The 25,549-nt window shown below is 40.7% G+C and overlaps 1 protein-coding gene across 1 annotated transcript in view; it reads left to right on the forward strand.

Moving 5' to 3' along the window:
- The first annotated feature begins 56 nt into the window (after positions 1 to 56).
- The window catches only part of DCAF13 (DDB1 and CUL4 associated factor 13), a 29,943-nt gene continuing 4,450 nt past the window's right edge, over positions 57 to 25,549 (forward strand). Inside the window, exons 1-9 of the mRNA XM_086609507.1 lie at positions 57 to 153; positions 2,145 to 2,344; positions 3,646 to 3,753; positions 5,495 to 5,584; positions 8,329 to 8,484; positions 9,167 to 9,244; positions 13,244 to 13,326; positions 15,031 to 15,195; positions 19,889 to 20,024. Of these exons, the coding sequence (XP_086465633.1) occupies positions 84 to 153; positions 2,145 to 2,344; positions 3,646 to 3,753; positions 5,495 to 5,584; positions 8,329 to 8,484; positions 9,167 to 9,244; positions 13,244 to 13,326; positions 15,031 to 15,195; positions 19,889 to 20,024 (1,086 nt within the window). The 5' untranslated portion in view covers positions 57 to 83. The remainder of the gene's footprint in view (positions 154 to 2,144; positions 2,345 to 3,645; positions 3,754 to 5,494; positions 5,585 to 8,328; positions 8,485 to 9,166; positions 9,245 to 13,243; positions 13,327 to 15,030; positions 15,196 to 19,888; positions 20,025 to 25,549) is intronic.

The raw sequence follows: 25,549 nt of genomic DNA on the forward strand, positions 1-25,549 counted from the left end.
ATCCGCTCGCCCGGCGCGTCCGGTCACGTGCGCGTGCGTTTCCCGGCGGCCCGGAAGCGGCGGCGCGTGCGGAGGAGGCGAGGATGCGGGTGAAGGTGCTGAGCCGCAACCCCGACGACTACGTCCGCGAGACCAAGCTGGACCTGCAGCGCGGTGAGCGCGGGGCAGGCGGCTCGGGAGGAAGGCGCTCGGGCGACCGCAGACCCTGCCCCGCTGCTGCGCTGCCCCTGGGGAGGGTGCGAGCCGCGGAGCCCCGTGGCGGGCTGCGGTGTTCCTTCCGTGCCGCCGCCGGCGGGCTCGGGGGAGGAGGCGGTAACGGCCGCTGCGCGCGTGCGCCCGGTTGGCGCGCGGCGTGGGCGCGACGCGCCGTGAGGCGCCGCGGGGCCGCCACGGCGCTCGGCGGGGGTGCGGGTGCGTGCCTGGGCCCGGGCCCGGGCCCGGGCCCGGGCCCGCCCCCGCCCCGCCGGCGGCTGCCCTGGGCTGCCGGCCGGCAGGGCCCGCAGGGGGCTGCCCCGGGCGGTGCTGCGCCTGCGGGGGCCGCCGCGGAGAAGAACGCTCGGTGCCCTGTCAGCGGGCCCGGCGGTGCCGAGGTCCGGGCTGTCGGTGCGCCGGAGCGCCGTGCGGAAGCGCCACTCGAGCTGGACTGCGGGGTCTGGTGGGGGTTAGTCTCCGTTCTGGTGCTCCGAGATTGCCCTTAGTGTTGCTCAAGTAACTCTTAGCAATGTTTTGTGCTTACTGCTGTCTCTTTCCCCGTCGGTCTTACCCTGCTTTTTGCACGTCCCGTATTAAAACTGGCAAAATCGCCTAGATTTTGTGCGTTCCTTTTAGATGCGGCGGCTGTAGCCTGGTGGGCGAGATGAAACCTTTCCGTGCTCTGTTCTACTCGTCCTCCGGAGAACTGATCTTGCACCGTTGTGTAGATTCGCCTCTGTAACATGGCAGAAATGAGGCTTAGTTTATACCTAGTGTCAGGAACCAGAAATAAGGTTCGTAAACCAGCCGCCCTTTGTCAGAAAGAGCAGGAAGAAAACTCTGGGCATCTTGGATGCACCAAATCAAACTATTTTGAGCAGACCAATAGACCTGTTTTATTTTAAATTGCATGTGCTCCATTATTTGATTGCATTAAAGGTAGGTGGCGATGTTGTCTGAAGCGGCATCGTAACTAACGTTTTCTAGTTATTTAATTGTGGTTATATACTTGTAACATGGAAAAATGTTACTGAAATTACCCACTGGGACAGTAGCTAAATATGTCTCATTTTTCTAAGTGTGGTTTGTGTATAAACTGTTAAATCAAGTTCTCTGTTGTATTACAGAGTGATACGCAGCTCCATTTCATCAGAGATTTTGGAGATTTTGATGTGCATCACATAGTCTTTGGAAACCAGCAAACTGAACTAAGTATCAGTTCTCAATGAATGATTTGTTGTCAGTTGCTCTGCTGACTTTTCAACCTTTTTGCGTGAAACAGAATGAAAGAGACAAAAACCAGAGGCACGATGTTAATATCCACTGTCTTTCACATTTTATTGTAAGGTTTATCTATGCAGGTCGATGCAGAGAGAGACCTTTGCTTGAAGCTTGTTGGATGTAAACACTCCTGTCTGGGAAACCAGATAGTGCTAGTGGAGGACCAGGCCAGTAATGAGTTTTGTTTCTGAGCCAGGGCTGGCTTGCAGCTGACATGCCTCTCTTTGTGCATGTCCATGTAGCTGTGTCCTTTCCGTGTATGTTAGAGTTTGGTGGTAGGAGGTTGGTGTTGTGGGGTTTGTGGTTGTTCACTTTTTTTTTGCCTTTATAGTTATTTTGTTTGTGTTTTTTTTTCTAAATAATGGTTGCAAGATGTCTGCAACTTCCAGTTTGTTGTGTACATTCATATCTTCATTAGTTCAGGAGTATACCCTTGAAAAGGACATCAAATAATTTCCGAGTTATTTCAGACATTATTAACTTCAGGCTTGTTAAGTGAGCATACTAATAATCCCAGGGATTAATTTCACAACAGTAAGAATGGCAAAAATTTAGTGTTGCAGAAAATTCTCCCATGATAGGAGAATCAAAGAGAAAATTTCTGAGTTCAGCTTACCTTGAACCATGCTACATACCGTGGGTTTCTAATGTCAGTGTTACTCTTATTGCAGTTCCAAGAAACTATGACCCTGCGTTGCATCCATTTGAGGTTCCACGAGAGTACACAAGAGCTCTGAATGCAACAAAGCTAGAACGAGTGTTTGCAAAACCCTTTCTTAGCTCACTTGATGGCCACAGAGATGGAGTTAATTGCATGGCCAAACATCCGAAGAGTTTGTCTACAGTGCTGTCTGGAGCTTGTGATGGAGAGGTAAGCTGCAGTTACAAACAACAGCAAACAAGGTTTCTTTCTTTCTTCCTTCTATTCTTTCTCCTTTCTCTCTTGTCTTTTGTTTTGTTTTGTTTAAACACCCCCTGCTTACCTTTCTTTTGTGTCTTTGTTTAACGTGATACCCTGTCTTCTCTCAAAAGTTGCGACTTATCCAGTTTGGGGCAGTGTTTCTCAAACTGCAGTCTGTGGCCTCCCAGAGCACAGAGAGTTTCAAAAATCTTTAGGTAGCAGCTTTCAGCTGTGAGCAGAGGGTGTGACATTCAGTTGCTTGGGATGGAGCAGTGAATGTTAATATTTACAGTCCACAGTCATTGCTTTTTGCCCACGCGACCCCCTTCCTCCCTTTGAAGAATTTAAACTGCTGCAGATTAAGATTACATGAAGTCAGACGAGCTAGGGGGAACAGGTACACAACTGAAAACTTTGTGGAATAATAATTTAGCGTATTTCCTAAAAAAATGTTAGCCTTGTATTTGTTTGATTATTTTACATAAATATTACAAATAGCAAGCAAGGGCACTTTAACTCGAGTCAGTTGCAGAAAAAAATTGCCTGTCTTTTCTGTCTTCGCTTTCCTCTTTCTCCCTTACGTTGTTCATTTGATAGTACTTGAGTATTTTAAAGGTGTCTTCTGTGTAGCTGGTTGCTGTCTGATTTTTATAGAAGGAGCGTATGTCATGCAGTAGTGTAAGGGAGTTTAACCTTTTCAAAGAGGATGAGAATAGATTTATATGAAACGTTGGCCAAATTTCTTATGAACTGATAGAGCGAGTGAAGTACCGAGTACTATAAATGCATACAAATACAAAAACTGACTGCCGTTTCTTTATTTTTTACATGGGCCCAAATGCTTTGAAACTGAAATCTCTGTGAGAGGTTGACATCTATGTAAAATATAGTACTGCAACTGGACTCAAAAGATTCTGTTGGTCCCAAAAGCTATTTCCTTGTGCTTTTCTCTTTAGAGGGGCTGTTTTGCTAAGATTATCACTGCTGTTGTCTTTTAACAAGATTTTTTGTTCAAAAATAGGGGAATGCAAAAATACGATGAAGTGTACAGCTTGGGTGGGGGGAAGGGGTAAGAAGGAAAGAGCCACACTTTTTTTTTTTTTTTTTTCAAGAATAAAAAGCATTTGTAATATTATGAAATCTGGCCAGTGTTTGAGCCAGCTATGCCATTTTGTTACAACACGTGTGATCTCTTGTACTTGAATTACGAACTGTGGTTGTGCGCTGTAGAAAACTTAAATAACAGCAGAATACTTTTCTGTTTTTAACAGGTTAAAATTTGGAACTTGACCAAACGAGAGTGCGTTCGTACTATACAAGCCCATGAAGGCTTTGTTCGAGGAATGTGTGCTCGTTTCTGTGGTACATCATTCTTTACTGTAAGTATAATGTGTCTCCTTAGTACGGAGTGCCTGTTCACCATCTGTTTTCCAGTGAGCAGCTTACTCTCTTCCATACAGTATTTAAATATTATATGAACATGGTTATTAAATTTGTTAGTGAACCTGACAGTTCTATTTCTGATGAAGTTTTTTTTGATGCTGTGATGTGGATGTTCAAGACCATGGAAGGGATAAATACCAGAAAATTGCTAATGGATGGTCATGTAATTAAAACTTGAGTAAACTAGTTTCCATTAAAGCAGTGAGTAGATTATGGCAATTGAAAGACTTAGAAACACTTTAAAAAGTAACCATTTGTATATCCTATGATTAAAGATAAGCTGATTAAGTCAAGATGGTTCCCTGTTAATTAAGCTTTATTAACTTATATCAGCTACAGCTGATTCAGTTGCACGTAGACCGTCTGGAAATAGAGTTGTTTTAAAGCATACAGGAAGACATACTAATTTGATACAATAAATCAATTGGTTTTGAAGTCTAGAGTGTCCAGATGTCTTGATTCTTTTGAGCTGGGCATAGAAGAGCTATTTTCACTACTATACAATTTTTTTTTTTAAGCATATACCAGGTCATGCGGACAGTAGTTAGGTTGTAAGGGAAGTCACAGCAAAAAATTTTAAGTGACTCCAAATTAGAATCCTCTTTGACAATCCCGCTGCCTGAAAATTGAGAGGGGAATAAAAAACAGCAGTGCTGTCAAGACAGGAAGTTAAACTTGTATAGCTAACGTATTTTTTTGGCCAGTTTGCCTGATGCAGGTCACTGCACAGCTATGCAAAAGCTTGTGCTGGCATAGTGCAAGAGGTAGCATGGGGTTAGGATCAGGCAACTGGAGCAACTGAGATGGAAAGTGCCTTTTGACCGTTCACTTGCTCATCAAAATGACTTCCAGAATATAATTTGCGGTTTAAAGTGCCATTTGATTAAGAATCACAAAATGTAGCCTGAAAAAATAGTAATCGTTCCAGCTTACTTTTTTCCTATTCAACCCTGGAAATATCTCTCTTGAAAACTGTAAAAGCTTTGTGGATCGAGATAAAGACAGTTGAGTAGGTGAAGGGAAGACGGTGGTGGTAGGGAAACAGCGACAAACAGAAAATCAGTCACCTCCTTTCACAAGCAGACTGATCCGCAGACAGTCTCTGAGCAGCAGCCACTTTGGAAGCCAGCAACTCCCTCCCCTTTTTTCTTCCACTACCTCATTTTTTTGTTGCTGAGCGTGATGTTATGTAGTATGGGATACCCCTTTGGCCAGTTCAGGCCGTGCCTGCGTCCCCTTCCAGTCTATTGCCAACACCTAGCCTGCTTGCTGACGGGGGAGGCAGGGATGATGACTGACGGGGTGTGTGTGGGGGGAATGCCTTGACACACCATGCAAGCACTCTTCAGTGGTACCCAAGACATTGGTGCCTTATCAGCACTGTTTCAGCCACAAATCCAAAACACACGTGGGCTGCTATGAAGAACGTTAACTCCATTCCAGCCAGACGATGTACGTGTACCTTCTCAGTTTATAGCAAAATATTATGACAAGGAGAGCTAATCTTCAGCTTGGAGGTATAAAAGGGAACACTTAATGGGCAAGAGAGAGCACTTCTGTGTATGTCATAAATCGTTCTCTTTGAAAGGCTGGCTGTACTTAATTGCAAAGCACATCTAGTAAAATAAACAGAATATTTTTACTTAAAACTGTACATGCTTTCTCCAATATTTCCAGGTTGGTGATGATAAAACTGTGAAGCAGTGGAAAATGGAGAGCCCAGAATATGGAGAAGAAGAAGAACCTATTCACACAATTCTTGGGAAGGTAGTAAATCTAAGTCTTGATTTTCTCACATCTCTTCTTTTGGATTAAATTTGAACAAATTCTTATCTAGCTTTTGGAGGAGAGAGAAGTAGTTTGATATCACCTGTTATCGTAAGGAGTTGTAGGGTGATGACATCAGATTTGATTGTAGCACTTTTAAAGTATCTTCAAGTTTTTATGAGATTTATTCTACATGTAACCAGAAAGGAATATCTCAAATGCCATCAGAGGCTACTTAGATCTCTCTACTAATCATCTCTTTCCTACAAACTGGTCAGATCTTTCTGTAGTCTCTTACTCTTCAGACGTGTGTTGTCAGTGGTCAGTCTGGCAACTTTCTTTTCATGCCAATAGAATCATAGAATGGCACAGGCTGGAAGGGACCTTAGAGATCATCTAATCCAACCTCCCTGTCATGGGCAGGGACGCCTCTTAACTAGATCAGGCTACTCAAGGCTCCATCCAACCTGGCCTTGAACACCTCCAGGGAGGGGGCATCCACAACTTCTCTGGGCAATTTCTTCCAAAGTCTCACCACCCTCGTACTGAAGAATTTCTTCCTAAGATCTAATCTAAATCTGTTCTCCTTCAACTTAAACCCATTTCCCCTTGTCCTATCAGTGGACACTCTTGTAAAAAGTCCCTCCCTAGCCTTACTGTAGATTCCCTTCAGGTATTGGAAGGCAGCTATTAGGTCGCCCCCAAAGTCTTCTCTTTTCAAGGCTGAACAATCCCGGTTCCCGCAACCTGTCCTCGTAGCAGAGGTGCTCCAGCCCCTGGATCATCTTTGTGACCCTCCTCTGAACACGCTCCAACAAATCTATGTCTCTCTTATGGTGGGGACACCAGAACTGGATGCAGTGTTCAAGGTCTCAAGGGGTCTCACGGGCAGAGTAGAGGGGGAGAATCACCTCTCTTGACCTGCTGACCACGCTTCTCTTGATACCTCCCAGAATGCGGTTGGCCTTCTGGGCCGCATGAGCGCACTGCCGGCTCATGTATTGAGTACTTTGCAGCGATTCAATACAAAATTTTGACTTTGTCTTTCTTTTTGACAAAAGTAGACTAAAAAGACATACTTCAGCACTTTCAATTTATGATAAGCTTATTTTAAGAAAAATATTGAATACTTTTTTAAAATAGATAGTTTGAAACTAATTTTTATAATGTCTATGGAATCTGTTCAGGTCCCCATTCAATATTTGTGGTTAAAATTCCTGTTTGTTTTTGTCGTGGTTTTAGGCTGATCCAGCAACTAAAACTCACACAGTCTCTCCTTCTCCAGTAAAGTAGAGAGGAGAGAAAAAAAGCCAAAGGGACTGAGGGTTGAGACAAGAACAGAGGGAGCACCCACCAACCATGGTCCTGGGCAAAACAGGCAGAGCTTTTCTCAAAGCAAAACAGTTTATTAATGATTACTTAGAAGGACAAAGGGAAACAAAAACCGATTACTCGAGAGGACAGAAAGAAACAAAACCAGATCTTAAAACCGACACCTTCCTCCCCCCTTTCCTTTTCCTCCCGGCTCTACCTCCTCCCCCCAGCAGCACAGGGGGCAGGGACTGGGGGAGTGCAGGTCAGTTCATCCCGTCCTGTTACTGCTGCTTCTTTCTTAAAGGAGAAGGAGTCCTTACACCCTTTTCCCCTGCTCCAATGGATCCCCTACCCACAAGGAAAAATCCACAAACTTCTCCAGCGTGAGTCTAGCCCACTGGAAACAATCCTTCCCCACAGATTGCTCCGGTGTGGGCTTTACCACAGTCTCGGGTACTTAGGGAGCTGTAGCCACTCGCTTCGGCGTGGGTCGTCACGCAGACTCCACATGCCTCTCTGCCTTGTCGTGCATCCCAACACGACCATCCTCAGGCTCAGGCGTCTTCTCCCCACGGGCTGCGAGTGGGTCTCTGCTCCACCGAGGCCGTCCTGGTTGCAGGGGGGCCGCCTGCTATCTCACCATCAGCTGCAGGGGAAACTCGGCTCCGGCACACCTCCTCCCGCTCCATCCTGACTGACCTGCTGTCGATGCGGCTGTTTCTCTCAGGTCTCAGTCCTCTCCAGGTGAACTCAGCCCAGTGGGCACCCCGGGAGTGGGGTGCCCCCGAGTTCCCCAGCTGGCTCCGCCGCTGCCATTCTCCGTGGGCGGCGCCGGCCCGACGCAGGCAGCTGCCCGGCCGGGAGCCAGGGAGCGGGGGCAGTGCCCTCCTCCCTTCTCTGCTCGATCCTGGGCGAAGCACCTTTTCCGGTTCCTTTGTCCTGACTTAAAGAGGGCAATTCGCAGAGGCGCCCTATTGGCTCACCCCGAGGGGGATGGCAGTCTGATCTGGTGGCCAGAACTAAGCCTAACCCGGTTCCAAAACTGGGGAGGTCGCAGGGAGCAAAACCCCTCTCCTGCCACCAGAACCCCCCCCCCCTTCCACATCAAACCATGACAGTTTTAAAGCAAACCAAGACTTTGTAGATGGACTTCTAATGCTGACTCCATTGTAAACTAACAAGAAATGCAGGCATGCACATTAAGTGGGTACACAAAAAGCTGGTCTATTGTGTAAGGGTACATCTCATAAGACTTAGTTTCTGATAGCAGTGGTGACTTGGTTTTCAGTAATATCGGTGAATAAAAACATGGCAGACGATATGCAATGATTTATTGATCTTTTTTTGTGACAGAACATACTTGCATATTTATGTATATGATTGGTTTTGTAAATACTTGTGGGTTTTTTTTTTTTTTTTTCCTTTTAAAGACAGTGTATACAGGAATTGATCACCACTGGAAAGAAGCTGTTTTTGCCACCTGTGGCCATCAAGTGGACATCTGGGATGAGCAAAGGACAAGTCCCATGTGTTCTCTGACTTGGGGTTTTGATAGCATAAGCAGTGTAAAATTTAATCCCATTGAGGTAATATTTCAGTCTAAGATCTAAACTCTGTTAACAACGTCTTTAATGGCTTTTTTCAAATTCAGATTTTGATATGTGTTTTAACGTAACATTTAGGGGGATGTATACATATATTTTTATGTCTATGTTGCTTTGGAATGTGGTACCATATGTTTTCATCTTTTTATCTTTTGTCTCTGTTAGTGGGGGAGAGGGGAAAAAAATGAGGGTGGTTTCTGTTCTGCCCACAGCAGTACATATCCCATACCTCAGTCGTACAATGTAGTGGTTACGTGGCTGTGGAGCTCTCTTCTGTTCCAGTGCTGTACTCCTTGTGACCAAGACTGCTTCCCCTCTGCATGGCAAAACAATTGTATTTGATCTAATACAACAGTTGCTATATACCTCTTGGGTGGGCTGTGTTCGTAGATGAAATGTTTATGAGGAATTGCTGGCTCTTGTGCAGTAGAGAGGACTGGGTGGATTCCGAATCTTACCGGGAAAGCTATTTAAAATGTTTGTGCTGAATAATTAGCTGCACAGAAGGAACGATGAATGTATTTCCTTAATTGAAAAAGGAACTATTTGACTACCAGCTTTGTGAAATAGCTTAGGTATCTAATGTAAACTGTTGCTTATACTCCAGAAATGTTTAGAAGACTGTACACATGGATTGTCTTTTTTTTTCTTTCTCATTTTTTAGACCTACCTTTTGGGAAGCTGTGCTTCTGACAGAAATATTGTGCTATATGATATGAGAAAATCAACTCCATTAAAGAAGGTAATCTTTTTCTTTTAACAGAAGCTTATGGCACTAATAATCATACTGAATATGTAAATAGTCTGTAACTGTTGATGATGGTAGAGAAAGGGAAGCTCTGAACTGTGAGTTCACTGAGTTTTTATTGTCTAATTTTGAGTCTTTTAGCTGAGTTTGAATTAACATTGGGATTTAAACTGCGCGGAGTTAGAAGGGCCCCTTTCTGCATTCAGATGGACTGTCATGCTCACTCTGTTGTAATTCTTGATAAAGCACCTGACCTGACAGCAGTTTCACAATAAGAACTTTATGTTTCTATATTGCATACTATCTGTGTATGTGTGCCTTTATTAATTTCTCTATTTATTTTTTTTTTCTCCTCTTTGCCAGTAGCAAACAAGGTAACTTCTAAGGCATTTCCTTTCCACCATTGGAGAGCCTTGCTCTGCATTTGAAGAGGTGTTTTTCTTTTGCATGGAGATAAACTCTCCTTTATGCACCTAGTATAGATGTTCAGAAATCCCTTGCAATGGAATCAAACTTGGATGCATATGTGGAATTTACCAGTGACATGAAGATTCTTATTTATCTTTAATAGAATGTATTTATTTATTTATTTAAAACAAAAAGCCAGTAATTCATACACAGGTATTAACCTTGATCAAGTTCAGTACTTTTGAGCCCCAGAACTGTCTTCACAATTTTCTTCTTGAAATACAGTATTCTGGCCTGTTAATATACACTCAGTATCCTTCTGGTATGTTATGTACTGTCTGCAATGACACCGATGTGATATACACTAGAACACTGTAATGGTACTTGAGTTAGTTATAAAATAGGAGTGTTGTTGGCATAACAGTATTTCTCTCCCTGTACCTCAAAAATTTTTAATGAAGTTTCATTTGGGCCACTGAGACAGTGCTCATAAAAATTGTCAGCGATGCTGGCTGGAGACCTGAATGTTGAAGCGAACACAGCCAGTGCTGGAGATCTGCAGTCACAAGTTAAAGGGATGTAGTTTGAGCCTTTGTGAACTAAATTTGAGTCTAACAGAATTTTATGTATATACGTATGCTAAATGTATAAAAGCGTACATACATGTGCATATACACACATGTGCGCACATACGTATGCGTATCTCATGTAGTACATGGTGCATTTCCTGCTATTGGAGTAAAACACTGATGAATACTTCTTTGCATCTGTGGATACAGTACCTTCTGGGTTTCCTGCTGGAATAGGAACGATTCCCCTGGGGACAGGCAGGTTGAATGTCTGTTTCTGCATTGAGAGCTAAGCACTCTGTAACTCCCAAGAGAAGGTTGCTGCTTATTAGAGGTACCTCTCCTATGTATGGGCGCTGGCTTCTAGCACCGCTGAGTTCCTGGTCTTTGATCAGCAAAGCAGCTCACATGCTGCCCTGAGTTTGGAACTCGGTGGGAGTCCCTTCCTTAATGGAAATTGGAGTACAGCTTTCCACATCATGAAGCAGTAGCTCTCTTGCCTGTTTCTTGTCTGTGAGTTTTGAAGTCTTAGGTTTCAAAGAGGGATGAATAAGATGGTGAGATGCTGCAGAAGTGTGAAATAAGGGCTAGTCTAAAAAAGCTGGGAAAAGATGAAGGGAAGCACTCCTATTGCATGATAGGAAGATGTTTAATAGAAGTTGGTACGCTCTAAAACTAAAAGTGCAACCTGTGGGATCACAGGAAAGCTTAGGGTATTTTATAAATACACTTTAGCATTTGAACAGCTTACAGGAACTATTGTCTGTTGCTTCTAACATTCTTAGCTGTTCACCTCAAAACCAAATACCTTGTAGATAGTAAAGGAGGGCAGATTAATTATTAGGGTGATCCAGTTTTGTGTTAAAGTAATCTCAAAGTCTCCGGGCTGACACTCTTTGTAAGCAAGTGCTTACAGTTAAAATAAATGAAGACAGCCAAGTCTTCTGGGACTTCACAACTTTGACTTGTCTTAATAAGGACTTTGTCTTTCTTTTTCTTATGACTAAGTGTACTTACAGCTAACTAAAAAATAGCGTCAGAAGGTGGCTTTGCTACAGGTTTACATCGTTCTGAAATGCCACTATTAGTGTATTTAAATTACTTTCAGCCCAGGTTGCCTTATGTAGTTGTTACTGAATATAATTTTACTGAGTATATGCTAGAGCTACATGGAGACTCCTCTTCTTGGGCACTGTTTTAATTCCAGATGCCACTGCTGAAATAAACTGAACGCTTCTAAGTTTGGGTGAAAAAAATAGTGAAGTGAGATGTGGAGCATGGGCTTTGACCAAACTTGACCCCTTTTGAAAAAAAGCTGGATTTTTCAGCAATATTAGAGTTATTTTGTGTCGTGATTTAAAATATTTGTTACACATGTAATGTGTTAACGTTAATTGTGTACTCATTTTGCAGTGGCTGAAAAACTTGAACAGGGAAGAATAAAGAACTCTCCTTGATTATTAGCTTCCCAGATATGTGCAAGGCTTGTAATTAGAACAATATTGAAATCTGTGTAAATTCTAGTTGTTGCAGTACAGTAAACATAGAGCCTTTCAGTGGCCTGTCCTTGCAGTAAAGTCGCTTTGTAAAGTAGAGATCAGTTTAGACATTAGACATCTGATGTTTACATTCAGTTCTGGATGCATGTAATTTGTGAAAATAAGCAATGTTTTGCAGCGCAGACTTGATATTGAAGAAGATAATGTCACTTAGGAAATAAGGATTTGCAGAGAATGAGAATCATGAGAATATGCTCACACTCCTAAAATCACAATCCTTTTTTTTTTTTTTGGGGGGGGGGTGGGTTCAGTAGAGGTCATCGCTATTAACTTGCTTTGCTATTGTATTCATTATTGTAAAAGTTACAACTGTACGACTATATTTTGTTCTATGTATGTAAATTTATAGTGTTAGGGTATAGTAAGCTGAGAACAAAAATGAGTTTGGAGTACCATAGTGTTAAACATCCAAATATCAGGATTTTCAAGTAGTGTCATGGCTGACCTGCAGCATTGTAGAAAATCCTGTTTGGAGTTGTTCAGTTTGTTAATAAGTTGCTCTGTAATTATACATCTACTTTGTGTCAGGCATACTGTACGGGATTTATTTTTAAATACAGTAGTTGAAAGCTCCTCCGAGACTCAGCAGAAGCCAAAGCTGTTGTGTCGTAGAGGGTGTCAGATGACCTCCCTGCATCCCCTTTTTCCACAGGGGCCCAGCTGTTACTACCACAGCTGTCCCCCAAGGTGGGGACATCTGATACACCGCTGCTTAATACCTCCTGTCTAATCCACTGTTACCAAAGTCGAAGGGCCGTATTAGGCTGTCATCAGCTGCCTTCCTCCCACTTCAAGGCAAACTGGCCTCTTCGTAGCAAGCAAATCTTACGAATGTGTAGCAAGTGATTCACTGCTAATACAGTGTTAGTGGTGAGTAGATTACAACACGGTAATTTCTACACGCATTGCTTGGCACCTTAACAAGAAATGGCAACAGTCCTGGAGAATTCATAAACTGCAATTTCAGAGAGAAAATAATGAAGGGATAGTAATAACTGACAGAACATCAAAATGTTATAATCGCTTTGCAGATGCTGGCTCACAGTGTCAATTAATGACTATATCCCTTGAAATAACCATTTGGTTAGATGTGTTTAGAGATTACTTAACTAAAGGCTCCTGTAAACATGATGGAGAAGTGAAATTTTTCACAAGTTCCAGGTTTACGTGCTGACCACTAACATGTTTACGTGTTAAATGACCACTTAGAAGAATTTGCTTCTAAGATGTTTTAGAGAGGAAAATTTAATTGCTGTGTAGCACGAAGCAGTGAGTGTATGATGAGGGACAGGAAGTTCTCGAGTTCCAATGCTAACACTGCTAAGGAAACACTCTCTCATGTCATGATTCCTCTGCCATAATTCCATATCAAGAAAGGGCTTGTCTCCAGTGGTAGAGGAAGCTTTGAACTACAGCGAGTATTTTAGTGCCGGTAACAATGTGTAAATATCCTTCAGGTTATCTTGAACATGAGGACAAATACACTTTGTTGGAACCCCATGGAAGCTTTCGTTTTTACTGCAGCAAATGAAGATTACAAGTAAGTGTGACCTTGCTTTTTGATAATCCCGATCATGTTATGTTTTTAATCTGTATCCTCATGATTTATTGTCATGCTAAAATAAAATTCTAAAAGATACTTAAACTCCAAATTTGAATCACTTAAGTAATAACCTAGAGAATTATAGGCTTACTGATTTTAAAAGAAATAAATTGATAGTAGACTGCCTCTTTGTATTTCAGTACCTGGTGGGGAAAAAAAAGCAGTGTAACTTAGAAAAAAATAAAATTCAGCTCAGCCCATGCAAGTGTAACTTGCAATGGGACCTGGAAAATAAATACTTTTGGTCCAATCTGAGGCAATTTAAGTGTTTATTTTTTGGCCAGCTCTTGTGAATATGTTGTACTGATCAGCAATTTTGATGAAAACATTTCTTAAAAAAACAAAAAAATATAAAATTGATCTTTTGTGAAACAGTTCCAGAGACTGCAATACTTACCCTTTCAATGTCTCAGAGCAGTTTTTTACCTTTGAACAATACTGTTCCTGTGAACAGCTAATCTGATATTGAAAAAGCTGTCTCTTCAAAACTAGAGCACTGCAAAATGTGCTTCATATCCTTTTTCCCAGGAAGTCAGTGATCTAACAGTAGATGACTGTTTTCTTCTAGAACGTAAGATTTTTATCACTTATCTTGGAGTTATTTTTCCAAGGAAATAGAATCTGGCCCAGGCCTTGAATGTAGATGTTGTATTTAATGTACTGCTTTTCATCTGTTTTGTTATGGTATGGTAAGGCTACCAAATCTGTTTGTTTATACTAAAGCAATTAGTATAAGAGCAATGGCAAGTGCGTGTACCAGTGATGCACATGCAAGTGTATAGAGTAGCGGTTTTGAACATGATGCTAGCATGCTTTCTCTTGGGGAATTTAGAAGGAAAAAGCAGTAGTTGCCAGTAAACTGTTGAATAAGAGACATTGAATTAAACCCAGTAATGCATTCATCTGCAGCAAGGAGGGTGAGAAACCTGCTAAATTACAAGTTTTTAATATAGTAGTTCTACTAAATAGTATATCTTCATTCATTAAATGCTTTGTCTGTAAAGCACCTGTGCTTATTGGCACTAGGTGAATTAATGATCTGCTCAGTTATTATGCCTTGCTATGTATCAGTGGGCTTGTTAGTTCAAAGGGAGTACAGGTAGACCTTACCTGAGCTCTGAAGTGCTTAAGAGCAAACCAGCTGAGGTCCAGCATGTGTGCGTTTATTTTTAGTGTCATGCCTTTCTGTAGGTAGTGAGCTCTGCTGAACTAGGATCTCCATCCTATTGAAGGATCCTTCAGTAGCTTCCATGGACTCCTACTTTGTCTGTGCTAAAGACAATTAGGCAGTAGGAAAGGGTGCCAGCCAAATGGGAACTTCACAGAAGTGGAGCTGGAGAAATAGGTGTGGTCAGAGACCCATGAACATAAGATGAAGAGAATAGCGGAGACTATCTGTTCTTTGACAGTGAGCCAGAAACCTAGGTCTGATCTGAAAACTGCAGCCTCTGGTTAACAAACTTCTTAAAGAATGCACCATTAGTTCTTTTCATGTGTTATGAGCAGTTTGAAGAGTTCCCTCTGCAATATGGATCTATCCTTAAATATGGTTTCTGTATGATCAAAGTAGTTGTTCAGCAAAAACGTACTATTTACTTAGGAGCTGTTAAGATATATTAAGCTGTTGTATTTATTTTAAAGCTTATATACTTTTGATATGCGCTATCTTGAATCACCTGTAATGGTACATATGGATCACGTGTCTGCAGTTCTTGATGTGGATTATTCACCCACTGGGAAAGAATTTGTCTCTGCCAGCTTTGACAAGTCTATCCGCATTTTTCCTGTAGACAAAGGTCACAGCAGGTGAGTGATTTTGCTCCTTTCTCTCTTGCTTTCATTCATTACAGTGACCTCCCTCCCTAGTCCTCAAAATTCTTAGTTCATGAGCATCTTCACTGATACATTCACTTTCTGTGAATATTGAAATCTTCTTTTGTGTATAATTTGAGATTGAGAGGTTGTGTAGTTGACAGATAATTCTGAAGTATGTATTAGAGTAGAACTTCTACTTAACAGATAACAGTGTTTAAGCAGTTTTGAATTAAAATTACAGTGGATTATTGTTCTTGGGTGTACTCAAATGTATTTTACCAAGATGAATCCCATCTTTTTTTCCCCTCTATGTGTGTCTTTAATGTTTTGAGTTCACTTTGTGCTGTATTTCTCACCACTTAAGTTTGCAGTGCCTTACAACATTGTAGCATTTGGTTTTCCAGGGACTGTCTCCATCCTATATGGGTGGTTGCTAAAGATTTTACATGAAAAGCATTGTTGTATGAATTCCTGGGGATCAATTTGGGACACTGTTGTGATCTGTTTCAGTATGCTTTTTATGTTTTGTTCATATTTCGTTAACCAGGTTTTGATTCATGTGACAATGCTCTGAATACGGTTCACTTTGAATTAGTTTTTCTTGTAAGATTTCATAAGGCAGTGTATTAAATGTTGTGCTAAAGTTCAGATTGGATCTCCTGTGTCTCTGTTTTTTTCTTTTTAGTTTGATGAAAAGCAAGTTATCAGATCTGTCTGGTATCATTTGTTCTTCATAAACCCACCTTCATTATTCTCTGTTGTCAATGCTTCCTCTTTTTTCTTTATTCTTAACTTTATTTTACATCTAGTTGCCTTCCTCTCTCCAACCTCAGCCTCCCAAAAAGTTGCTACTGAGTCAAATTCTGGGTGGTTTGCGGGGTGAAAATGTTGAAATATTGATTGGAGAAGGAGTATATTTTTATTATTGATTGATGCAGCTATGTATGCATTACTCAGTGTAACTTCGTATTCTCTTACACTGCATTAAAGATTGAGAGGGACTGTTTACATTTTCCTTTATAACTAATATACAGATAATTTTCATTTTCTTCCTGTCTTGCAATAATATTTTGAATGTAATTTGGTATTGCAGTTCCTTTGTGGTTTTATTTTATTTTTTTTAATTCTATATTATTAAGCTTTTGTGTTCTACAGGTTTTCCTTCTTATGGAATAGTAATATTCACAAAAGTGGTGATTCGCAAAGTGGAAACATATAATTGAGGGGAAATTTGCAGATCCCATAATGCAACAGCATAAAAATAAAGCAAAAGGCTTTATTCCACATTATAGCAAACTCTTGCCAAGGCCTGTGGAAGGAGTTTTCTTTTGTCCCCCCTTTTTTCCCCATCTAAGAAAGTGAACGTAAATCTAGTGAAGAAGAGCCTTACAAATGAAGAACTTAGCCTCATGCAAGCTGACTGGGGCATTCTGGGACACTTAAAATTGTTTAGAAGCTGGGCTTCTTCAGAATTGCACAGTTGAAATTAATCCCATGGAAAGAAGAAAAGCCTCCAAATGGAAGATCTGATCCCTCTCAGAAAACTGAGAGGGCTGTTAAGAGTATCTGCACCCAGTTTTGGCTTTTGATCTCTTGCCAATCTGAAAAACTCCTAACTTCATTGCTTTCTATTTTACTTTAAAATGAACATTTAAATTAGGAAATTGGCCATAAGAAACAAGATTTATTATGAAGTTGATAAAATTGGTAAATTATTGGTAAACAGAACTGGATGTCTGTGTGAATTGTTTAAATGACAGATCCAGGTTATGTTTTTCCTTTCCTTGGGAATGATGTTTAATAACCTGTCATGATAGCAACAACAGGAGAAAAGGCTGAAAATTCAGAGTAAGGAAGGGAAAAGTACTTAGTTCCCCAAAGGTGAGTGAAGAAAAGCTTTGTTATTGAGCCAAATAGTAAAATGAAAGTAAACATAGGTGTCGCAGGTCACTGGTTGTCGCAGACCGCTGGTCTCACGTTCTTCAGGAATCACAACCCAGAAGGTTGTTGTGATTCCCCTCGTATATCGGAAGGTCTTGTTTCACTCCAAAGGTCTATACCGCAATCAAAGGCTTCTAACAGAGAGCTTCAAGACACTGCTCTCCAGGGGCTCCTACCACTCCAGTCTCCAGGAGGGAACTGCCCCACTCCCTCTTGGGAGTGCCCCGCCTTTAAGCCTCCATGGGTCACGTGGTCTCCAGCTGACCAACGTGACTCAGCACCTGTCTTGATGAGGCACAGGTGCTTTCTGTTTAGCCCATGTAGCAGCCAGAAACTCCCCCGACACATAGGAATGCTTATGAAAATGTGTATGTGCACACACACTCTTGAACATCAACATCAGTAAAGAGCTGATGTGAGTATTAATGTTTTCTGAAGGTACTTGTACTTGGCCTTCCACATGGTTGTTCTTGTAGAGCATCACTTGAGTGTGAATTTCAAGAGGTGGTTGAGCTTATTAAATCTTATTTAAGGTGATATATTGATTGCTTTTGCTTTTCTCAGAGCCTCTCCAGCTCAGCCTCAGTCTAGTTTTTCCATAGCTCTTGAATAGGTGTTGTTTCTGTATTTCCTTTCCATTACTACTTGGATTTTATTTGTAAAAATAACTGGGTAAAAGAGAATGCTATATATCTCATGCACTGCAGCTTATAGACCAAAGGAGTGGGTGCTAGTGGACAATAAGTAGGGCTTACTTATTCTTTATCTTTTATAATGCTGATAAATAATTAAAATTAGAAGAAAAGTGTACTTAGTCCTAAATTTTTATAGCAGAATTAAATTAATGACTTTATGAATAATATTGTTCTGCTTGTTTGGTACATACTTAATGAAAATTAGATAAGAGTTTCACTTAAAAATTGTTTTAAATGTAACATTTTTCAACAGGTGCCAGCACTTGTTAAGCAAGAGTCTGATTGGCAGAAATGAAATGTAGTCGTGCTGGGTTGACCCTGGCTGGACACCAGGTGCCCACCAAAGTCCCTCTTATTACTCCTCCTCCTCAGCTGGACAGGGGAGAGGAAATATAACAAAAGGCTCGTGAGTTGAGATAAGGGTGGAGAGATTACTCAGCAAATACTGTCACAGGCAAAACAGACTCGACTTGGGGAAAAATTAATTGAATTTATTTCAAATCAGATCAGAGTAGAGTAATGAGAAAATAAATCTTAAAACACCTTCCCTCCACCCCTCCTTTCTTCCCAGGCTTAACTTTACTCCTGAATTCTCTACCTCCTTTCCTTCAGTGGCACAGGGAATGGGGTTTGCGGTCAGTTACATGTTGTTTCTGCTGCTCCTTCGTCCTTGGGGGGAGGACTTCTCACACCCTTCCCCTGCTGCAGCGTGGGGTCCCTCTCAAAGGAGACAGTTCTCTGTGAACTTCTCCAAAGTGAGCCCTTCCCATGGGCTGCAGTTCTTATGAACTGATCCCCTCCTATGGGGTGCGGGTCCTTTAGGAACAGACTGCTCCAGCCTGACCTTCTCTCTCCATGAGTCCACAGGTCCTGCCAAGGGCCTGCTCCAGCGTGGGCTTCCAGTGTGGCCACAGCCTCCTTTGGGCATTCACCTGCTCCAGTGTGGGGTCCTCCACAGGCTGCAGGTGGATCTCTGCTCCATTGTGGACCTCCATGGGCTGCAGGGGGACAGTCTACCTCACCATGGTCTTCACCAGGTGCTGCTGGGGAATCTCTGCTCTGGCATCTGGAGCACCTCCTCCTCCTCCTTCTTCACTGACCTGGGTGTCTGCAGGGTTGTTTCTCTCACATACCCTCACTCCTCTCTTTGGCTGCCATTGCTGATTCCACCTCTGCCCCTTCTTAACTATATTATCCCAGAGGTACTACCACCGTTGCTGATGGGGCTCAGCCTTGTCTAGTGGTGGGTCCATCTTGGAGCTGGCTGGCATTGGCTCTGTCGGACATAGGGAAAGCTTCTAGCAGCTTCTCACAGAAGCCACCCCTGTAGCCCTCTTGCTACCAAAACTTTGCCACAGGTTTATGCTTTAATAGCCACACAGCTGTTCTGAATCCTTTTTGACTAACTGATATTTCTTGTTGAGTTCTTGTTTGCAAGACTGGAGACTTTTCTTCGAGTTTTTAGGGTTTTAAAATTTTCCTAGGAGTCCTTTAGGCAATGATAAGGAAGTCTGGTTTTGAGGAAGGAGGAAAATCACAATGAAGAGTAGCCAATCCATTGCCATGTCATAAATGGACACTTGGAGGTGTTTATTTGCTATTCTCTTTCTTGTTCATGATGGTGGTGTCATATTCTTTGGCACTCATTCTTCTGCAGCCCCGTTCTGTAATGCTTGATTGAGCATAACAGCATATTAATGAAAATTATTTTAGGAATAGTATGAATATCATATTGTACACCCATGGCATGTTTTGCAAAAAGAGTTATTCTTTAGCTATTTACTGTAATTTCTGTGAAAACTCTTATTTAAAAGGCATCTTAACTTAGGTGGCCCTTTATCAGTCTAACTATCATACTTTATTTGAATCTCTCTGTATGTAGATTTAAGATCAGCACAGTGTTTAAAAAAGTCTTTTTTTAATAAAAGTAACAACAAAATCTAAAACAATATGTTTTGCCTTGAACAGAATGTTTTCTGCTATTTGAAGGGTAATGTTGGTGGGAAAAGTGATGATAGATTGTTTAAAAATATTTCTCTTTGCTTTAGGGAGGTATATCATACAAAGCGAATGCAGCACGTCATCACTGTAAAATGGACGTCAGATAACAAATATATTCTGTGTGGCTCAGATGAGATGAATATTCGTCTGTGGAAGGCCAATGCCTCTGAAAAACTGGGAGTGGTAAGAGTTGCATTTGTTTTTTCTTATTAGAAGACAAAATGTTTGGGGTTTTTGTTATTAAAACTGGTTAGCCTATTCAACTTCTAAAAACTTGTTTCTAAAGGGAAAATCTAAAATCGCAGTTTGACATTTGTATTTAATTTGAAAACTGATATGCGCAGTACAGCTCACGGCATTTACTGCAGCTGATAGTAATAATATGCCATGCCTTGTTATTACTGCACAAGGTGGCTTTTTTTTTGGGCCTTGTTTAATGTTAACAATCATCAGTTCTAACTAAAATAGATTAGTTTTTTACTGGGTTCTACAAGTGAGACTTCATCCCTTTACACTAGAGAAAAAGCAATAAATTCTGGTTTGCCACACATAAGTAATCCTACTGAAGCTTAGGGTTACTAGTTCTGAAACTGTCTCACATGTGACTGGTCTATGTGCCGTTCATACTGTACTAAGGGTAGGCATTGTAAAACAGACCGCTTGCACCGATGTAGAACTGAGATTGTCATTAACCTGTATAACTCTCACATGTCAAGTGGGCAGACTGGTGTGGTGTCTGAAGTCCATTTAATTCAACGTAAGTCAGTTTGGTTGAAGTGCTCCTAGTAGGAGCAGACATTGGCCTAATTAGATACGTCTTCCCAGTTACAGTTGCTCAAATGTTTGTGTATAGACAAAGCCCAAATGTTCTTTTACAGTTACCACTTGCATATATTCGTCTGCACAGTTGTATAAAGTATTGAATGACTTTAGAGAATTAATTCGATGCTTTGTCCACTGGGAGTAATCCCTTTATGTAGCTTTGTATTGTTACGGTATTTTGGAGGTGCTTACGTTGCTTTTTCTGAGCCCATCAGCATAGCTGTCAGGTACTGCTTGGGGGAATTTCTACTTGATCTCATGAAAGACTGAGCGGGGAGGAGCGGGAAGCTGTAATTCAGGGAAGAATATTGTACAGTTAAGGGAGTGGATCTATTGCATAGCTGCATCTGCGGCTGCCTGTGGTTACTTGAAGGTCCGTCAAGTGATGCTATCGGTGTAGGAGGGAGGTGGAGTGGAACTGGGCGAGGTGGCAAGTGAACAGGAATGGTAGGAGTACTTAGGGCTTCAATGTGGAAGCACAACATGGACTGTTGTGCACTGAGGCACTGGATAAGGAGTAGCACAGCTAAAACAACATCTATATCTTTAGCCATGGTCCACCATAGGTATTTGAAAGTACTATTATTTTTCTCATGTTTGAATTGTAGCTATAGATTTTTTTAAAAAAAAATAATATTGTTGTAGCATGTACAGCATTTGTGGTTACAAACTACTACTGAAGTTGAATTTCTTTAATGGAATAACTCATTTTTGTTGAGGATGCTATAACATGGACCTGTTAGAGCAGGTCCAGAGGAGGGCCACAAAAATGATCAGAGGACAGGCTGAGAGAGTTGGGGTGGTTCAGCCTGTAGAAGGGTCCAAGGAGGCCTTCTAGCAGCCTTCCAGTACCTGAAGGGGGCTGGAGAGGGACTTTTTACAAGGGCATGTGGTGATAGAAGGGGTAATGGCTTTGAACTGAAAAAGGGGAGATTTAGATTAGATATAAGGAAGAAATTTTTTACAATGAGTGGTGAAACACTGGAACAGGTTGCCCAGACAGGTGACAGATGCCCCATCCCTGGAAACATTCAAGGTCAGGTTGGACAGAGCTCTGAGCAACCTGATCTAGTTGAAGATGTCACTGCTCACTGCAGGGTAGGTGGACTAGATGGCTTTTAACGGTCTCTTCCAACCCAAGCTATTCTATGACTCTGATTCTTCTTTTTTTTTTCCTGTTCTGAACTGATTCTTGGGATTTTCCCATGTAGTGCTTCAGTCAAATGTTTTGCATTTAATTATCAGTCCCATACTTGCTGATTATAAGCACTGCACAAAGCTCAGTATAGGCTTTACTTTTTGATTTAACTTCTGTGTTGAATTTGCTTAGACAGTGTGGTATTGGTTGGAAATACTACCAGTTTTCTTGCTGTTGTATCCATATAGTCATGGTAATGCCCTTTTCACCTGGTTTTACAGTATTAGTTGGAACTCTTTATTCACTATATTCTTACTTGGTGCAGGAGTATGCTGTCTTTCTCTAAGATGATGTTCTACAACAGAATTGTCTTGTATTTTTTATATGCTACTTTATTCTGTACCTTTTTCATGAAAGACAAGTGGGTAAAAAGAATGTCAAAAATACCGTTTTCATATAGAACGATTCCTAATATTTTCAGATGTGAACAGAAAATTCACTCTATTAACTACTAGATGGCATTGGCTCCTTTTCTTATGAAAGAGTAAGGATACTTGGCTCTGTAAAGGAAGAGGCAAACTGAACTACTCCTGCATCCTCCTGTCCAAAAGGACAACTTAGCTATTGTTTAAATATTCAAAACATAGAGCACTAAATGACATTCTGCTGTTTTCTGTTGCGTTTGCATCAGTGAAAACTGGCCATGGTGGGCCTAATATAGGCACTGCCAGTTATGACTATCAGGTATTGGATATGGTCTGCACATTAATGCTGTTGTTTTCCTTGACCCGACAGTGAATCCTACATAAAATAGCCTGACTGCTTTTCTCTGTTTGTAAGTGCAGCACTGCTGCTTGACACGTGTCTTGGAGGCTGTGTGCACGATTCACTTCTACTGTTGTGGGATCATACAAATACAGCTTTTGTAGGATGTGTGCATGTGAGGATTTGTAAGCATTCCTGACAAAGCTCTTTGGCTCTCAGCTCCCAAGACAACTAAGTCAATGGCTGTCTATAACACACAGGTCAGGTGGAATGTGGGGTTTTTTATTTTTTTTGTTTCCTTGTGGATTTTTGTTTGTTTGGTTGTGGTTTTTTTTTTTTTATTTTGCTATCAGAAATGAAAGTCATCCCATTATTTAGAATACACAACTTGTCATCCTATCTTAAAAAACCCACCTTGCAGCATCAAAAGATATCTTAAGAAAGCAAAATAATTTAGAAATATAGGAACAACTTACAAGGAACATAGTGAATTATGTAGAAAATCTGCTCTCATTTCACATGGATGATGCTAATAAACTTGTAAAAAATTATGTTATAATAAGAAGAGTGTTTCATATCCTCATATCTTATGTGGAAATGTGTTTGAGCATGACGCTGTTGAAGCCTTGAATTTTGCAAGACATAGTATTTGGACATTAAATTAGTAACTGTTTGAAGCTACTATAGTTAAGGTTATTTTTTTTTTTAGAAGCACTATGAAATTTTATTTTTCAGCTATGTCTAGAGAGTAGTTGTTGCTAATAGAATTTAAGAGTGGAATCTTTATGATTTACCATGTTCTTACACATACCTTGGAAGTGTTGCTTGGATTCAGGCAACTCTACCAATCCTCGTCCGATCCAACCTGGTATTTCCTGTGATTCTTAATGTTACGACTGGTAATGGCTATTTATCAGGTTCCGCTGTTTTTCTTTTCTACCTGCTCCTTCTTTTTTAGAGGATTGGTGTTCTTATCTTCGTAGACATATGCTTGCTCGTTTTATAAATGTCCAGTTCTTCCATAGTCTGTGGCTATTTTTTGAACATTTTAAATATTCAAAGCTGAACAGTCAGTAATTCTGGTGGAAGTGTCAGAATATGTCTTAAATGCTCAGTTGCTTGGTCTGCTTTTTTTCTTCACTGGGAAGATTTGATTGAATGACTCATCCAGAGGTCACTATTTCTGATACAATGCTAACTTCTTGTAATACTTTATACTTTAAGGTGGATATTTTTGGGGTGGGGGTGGATGGAAACCAGCATCCTGAAAGACAAAGAAAAATGGCAATAAAACATTTTTTTCTTTGGTAAGTACTTATTCTTACTTGTTTTTAGCATTGCTGGATTCCAAGGAAGTTATAGTAAATATATAGTACTTATGTTGTGACTGATAAACGTTCATCCAGTTGGAAGGTTAAACTTTCTGAACTGTGGCTACCCTAGCAGTCATCAGTTCTGACATGCATGTTTCTTTTGTTTTTTAATCTATTTGGCATTGCACTCATTATTTAAAATCAGTGAAACATTAAAGTAAGAATAAAAGTCTCTGGAGGAGCCAGAGGCATGCTGTGTCTCCACTCCACTGACAATTTAATCTGTTTGGGTTTTACATAGGGGTCACAACCCCCAAATTTCTCTGTTGGAGCTACTGCAGAAGTTACTTTAAAATAATTTGTAGTGTTTAGGCTTTTTAATAAAAATTGATAAAATAATAAATAATTATTATTAACTAGGACTAGCAGATTGTATTTTTAAAGCAGAAACCATCTACTCTGCAAGTCCAGAAGCAAAAGACCCAATTAAACAAGACTTTCAGGATACTTCAGACTGTTCAAATACTGTACATAAAATTTGATGTGTAAAGTATGCTTGAGGCTTTTGTACCTGTGCTCTTGGAGAGGTTTGGGATTTCTGAAAAGGTAAATGACATTGGCTTTGGAGGGAAAGAAGGAAGTAGAGCCTCATCTGAGTGGAAAAAGCTGGAAAAGCAGCAGTAATAGAATAGGTTTTCAGTTAATAAAATAGAATTAATCTAATTAACACAAAGAGAGGGATAGATTGGGTTTTTTGAATGGTAGTGAAAGCAATGAACCATCACTAAAACGTCAAAAATCTCTACTGTTCTTCAATCCATTGACACATTAGAAAAAAAGTGTACACCTGCGGTTCTTAGAGTGTAAGTCCGTAGTAACATTACTTCTGTGAGTAACAGCTGCAAAATTTGGCTCTGTTACATTTCCAAAATAGCTAAGAATTATAACAGAGCACTGGACAATTCAAGAAGAAAACTTTCTGCTTGGAAATTATTTGTATTTCACTAAGTGTAAAACTAGTGTGAGGAGTTGGTGTAACAGTGGTGGAGCATAGGTTTGCTGCTTTCCTACAAGATGCAGAGATAACAGCTTTTAAGTAAGGACTGAAAAAGATGGGAGAAAGTGCAAATACAAGTCTTGGCTTTGATCTAGCAAAGTGCATTAGCAGGAGCACATCAAAACTGTCTTGAGTAATTGTATATTCTTTCAGTCTACTTCTAGTACATAGTTCCATTTTGTGAGATAAGGTTGATAACAAGCAGTACCAGATATTGTGTGACTTGGCGTTCTTTTCATAGTGATTTTGGGTTTGTGATTCAATGCACATGTAGCTTCATCCCTTTAGCTATTGTTTTGTGCTCTTAACATCTACATTGCCTTTTTTTATTGTCATCCATTTAGATGTAAAGAAGCCATAGGTTTTTGATCTGAGGAAACAATGAGTAATAAGCTTTATGACAATAAATTTAGAAAGGTGTTTTCAGCAGAGCAATGGAAAAAATTAAAGAAAAGCTATGGTGTAGAAAATTGCTGGGATAAGTTTGTATTCTGAAAATGTGTTGCATCTGTGCTAACGTAGAAGGGCAACCTGGACAGGATAGATAAACAGCCATTTCATATTCTCATGCTGAATTACAGGAGTCTAATAGTGTGGAGTTTTAAATACTGCA

This window comes from Tauraco erythrolophus, chromosome 3 (assembly GCF_009769465.1).
Source record: "Tauraco erythrolophus isolate bTauEry1 chromosome 3, bTauEry1.pri, whole genome shotgun sequence".
Lineage (NCBI taxonomy): Eukaryota > Metazoa > Chordata > Aves > Musophagiformes > Musophagidae > Tauraco > Tauraco erythrolophus.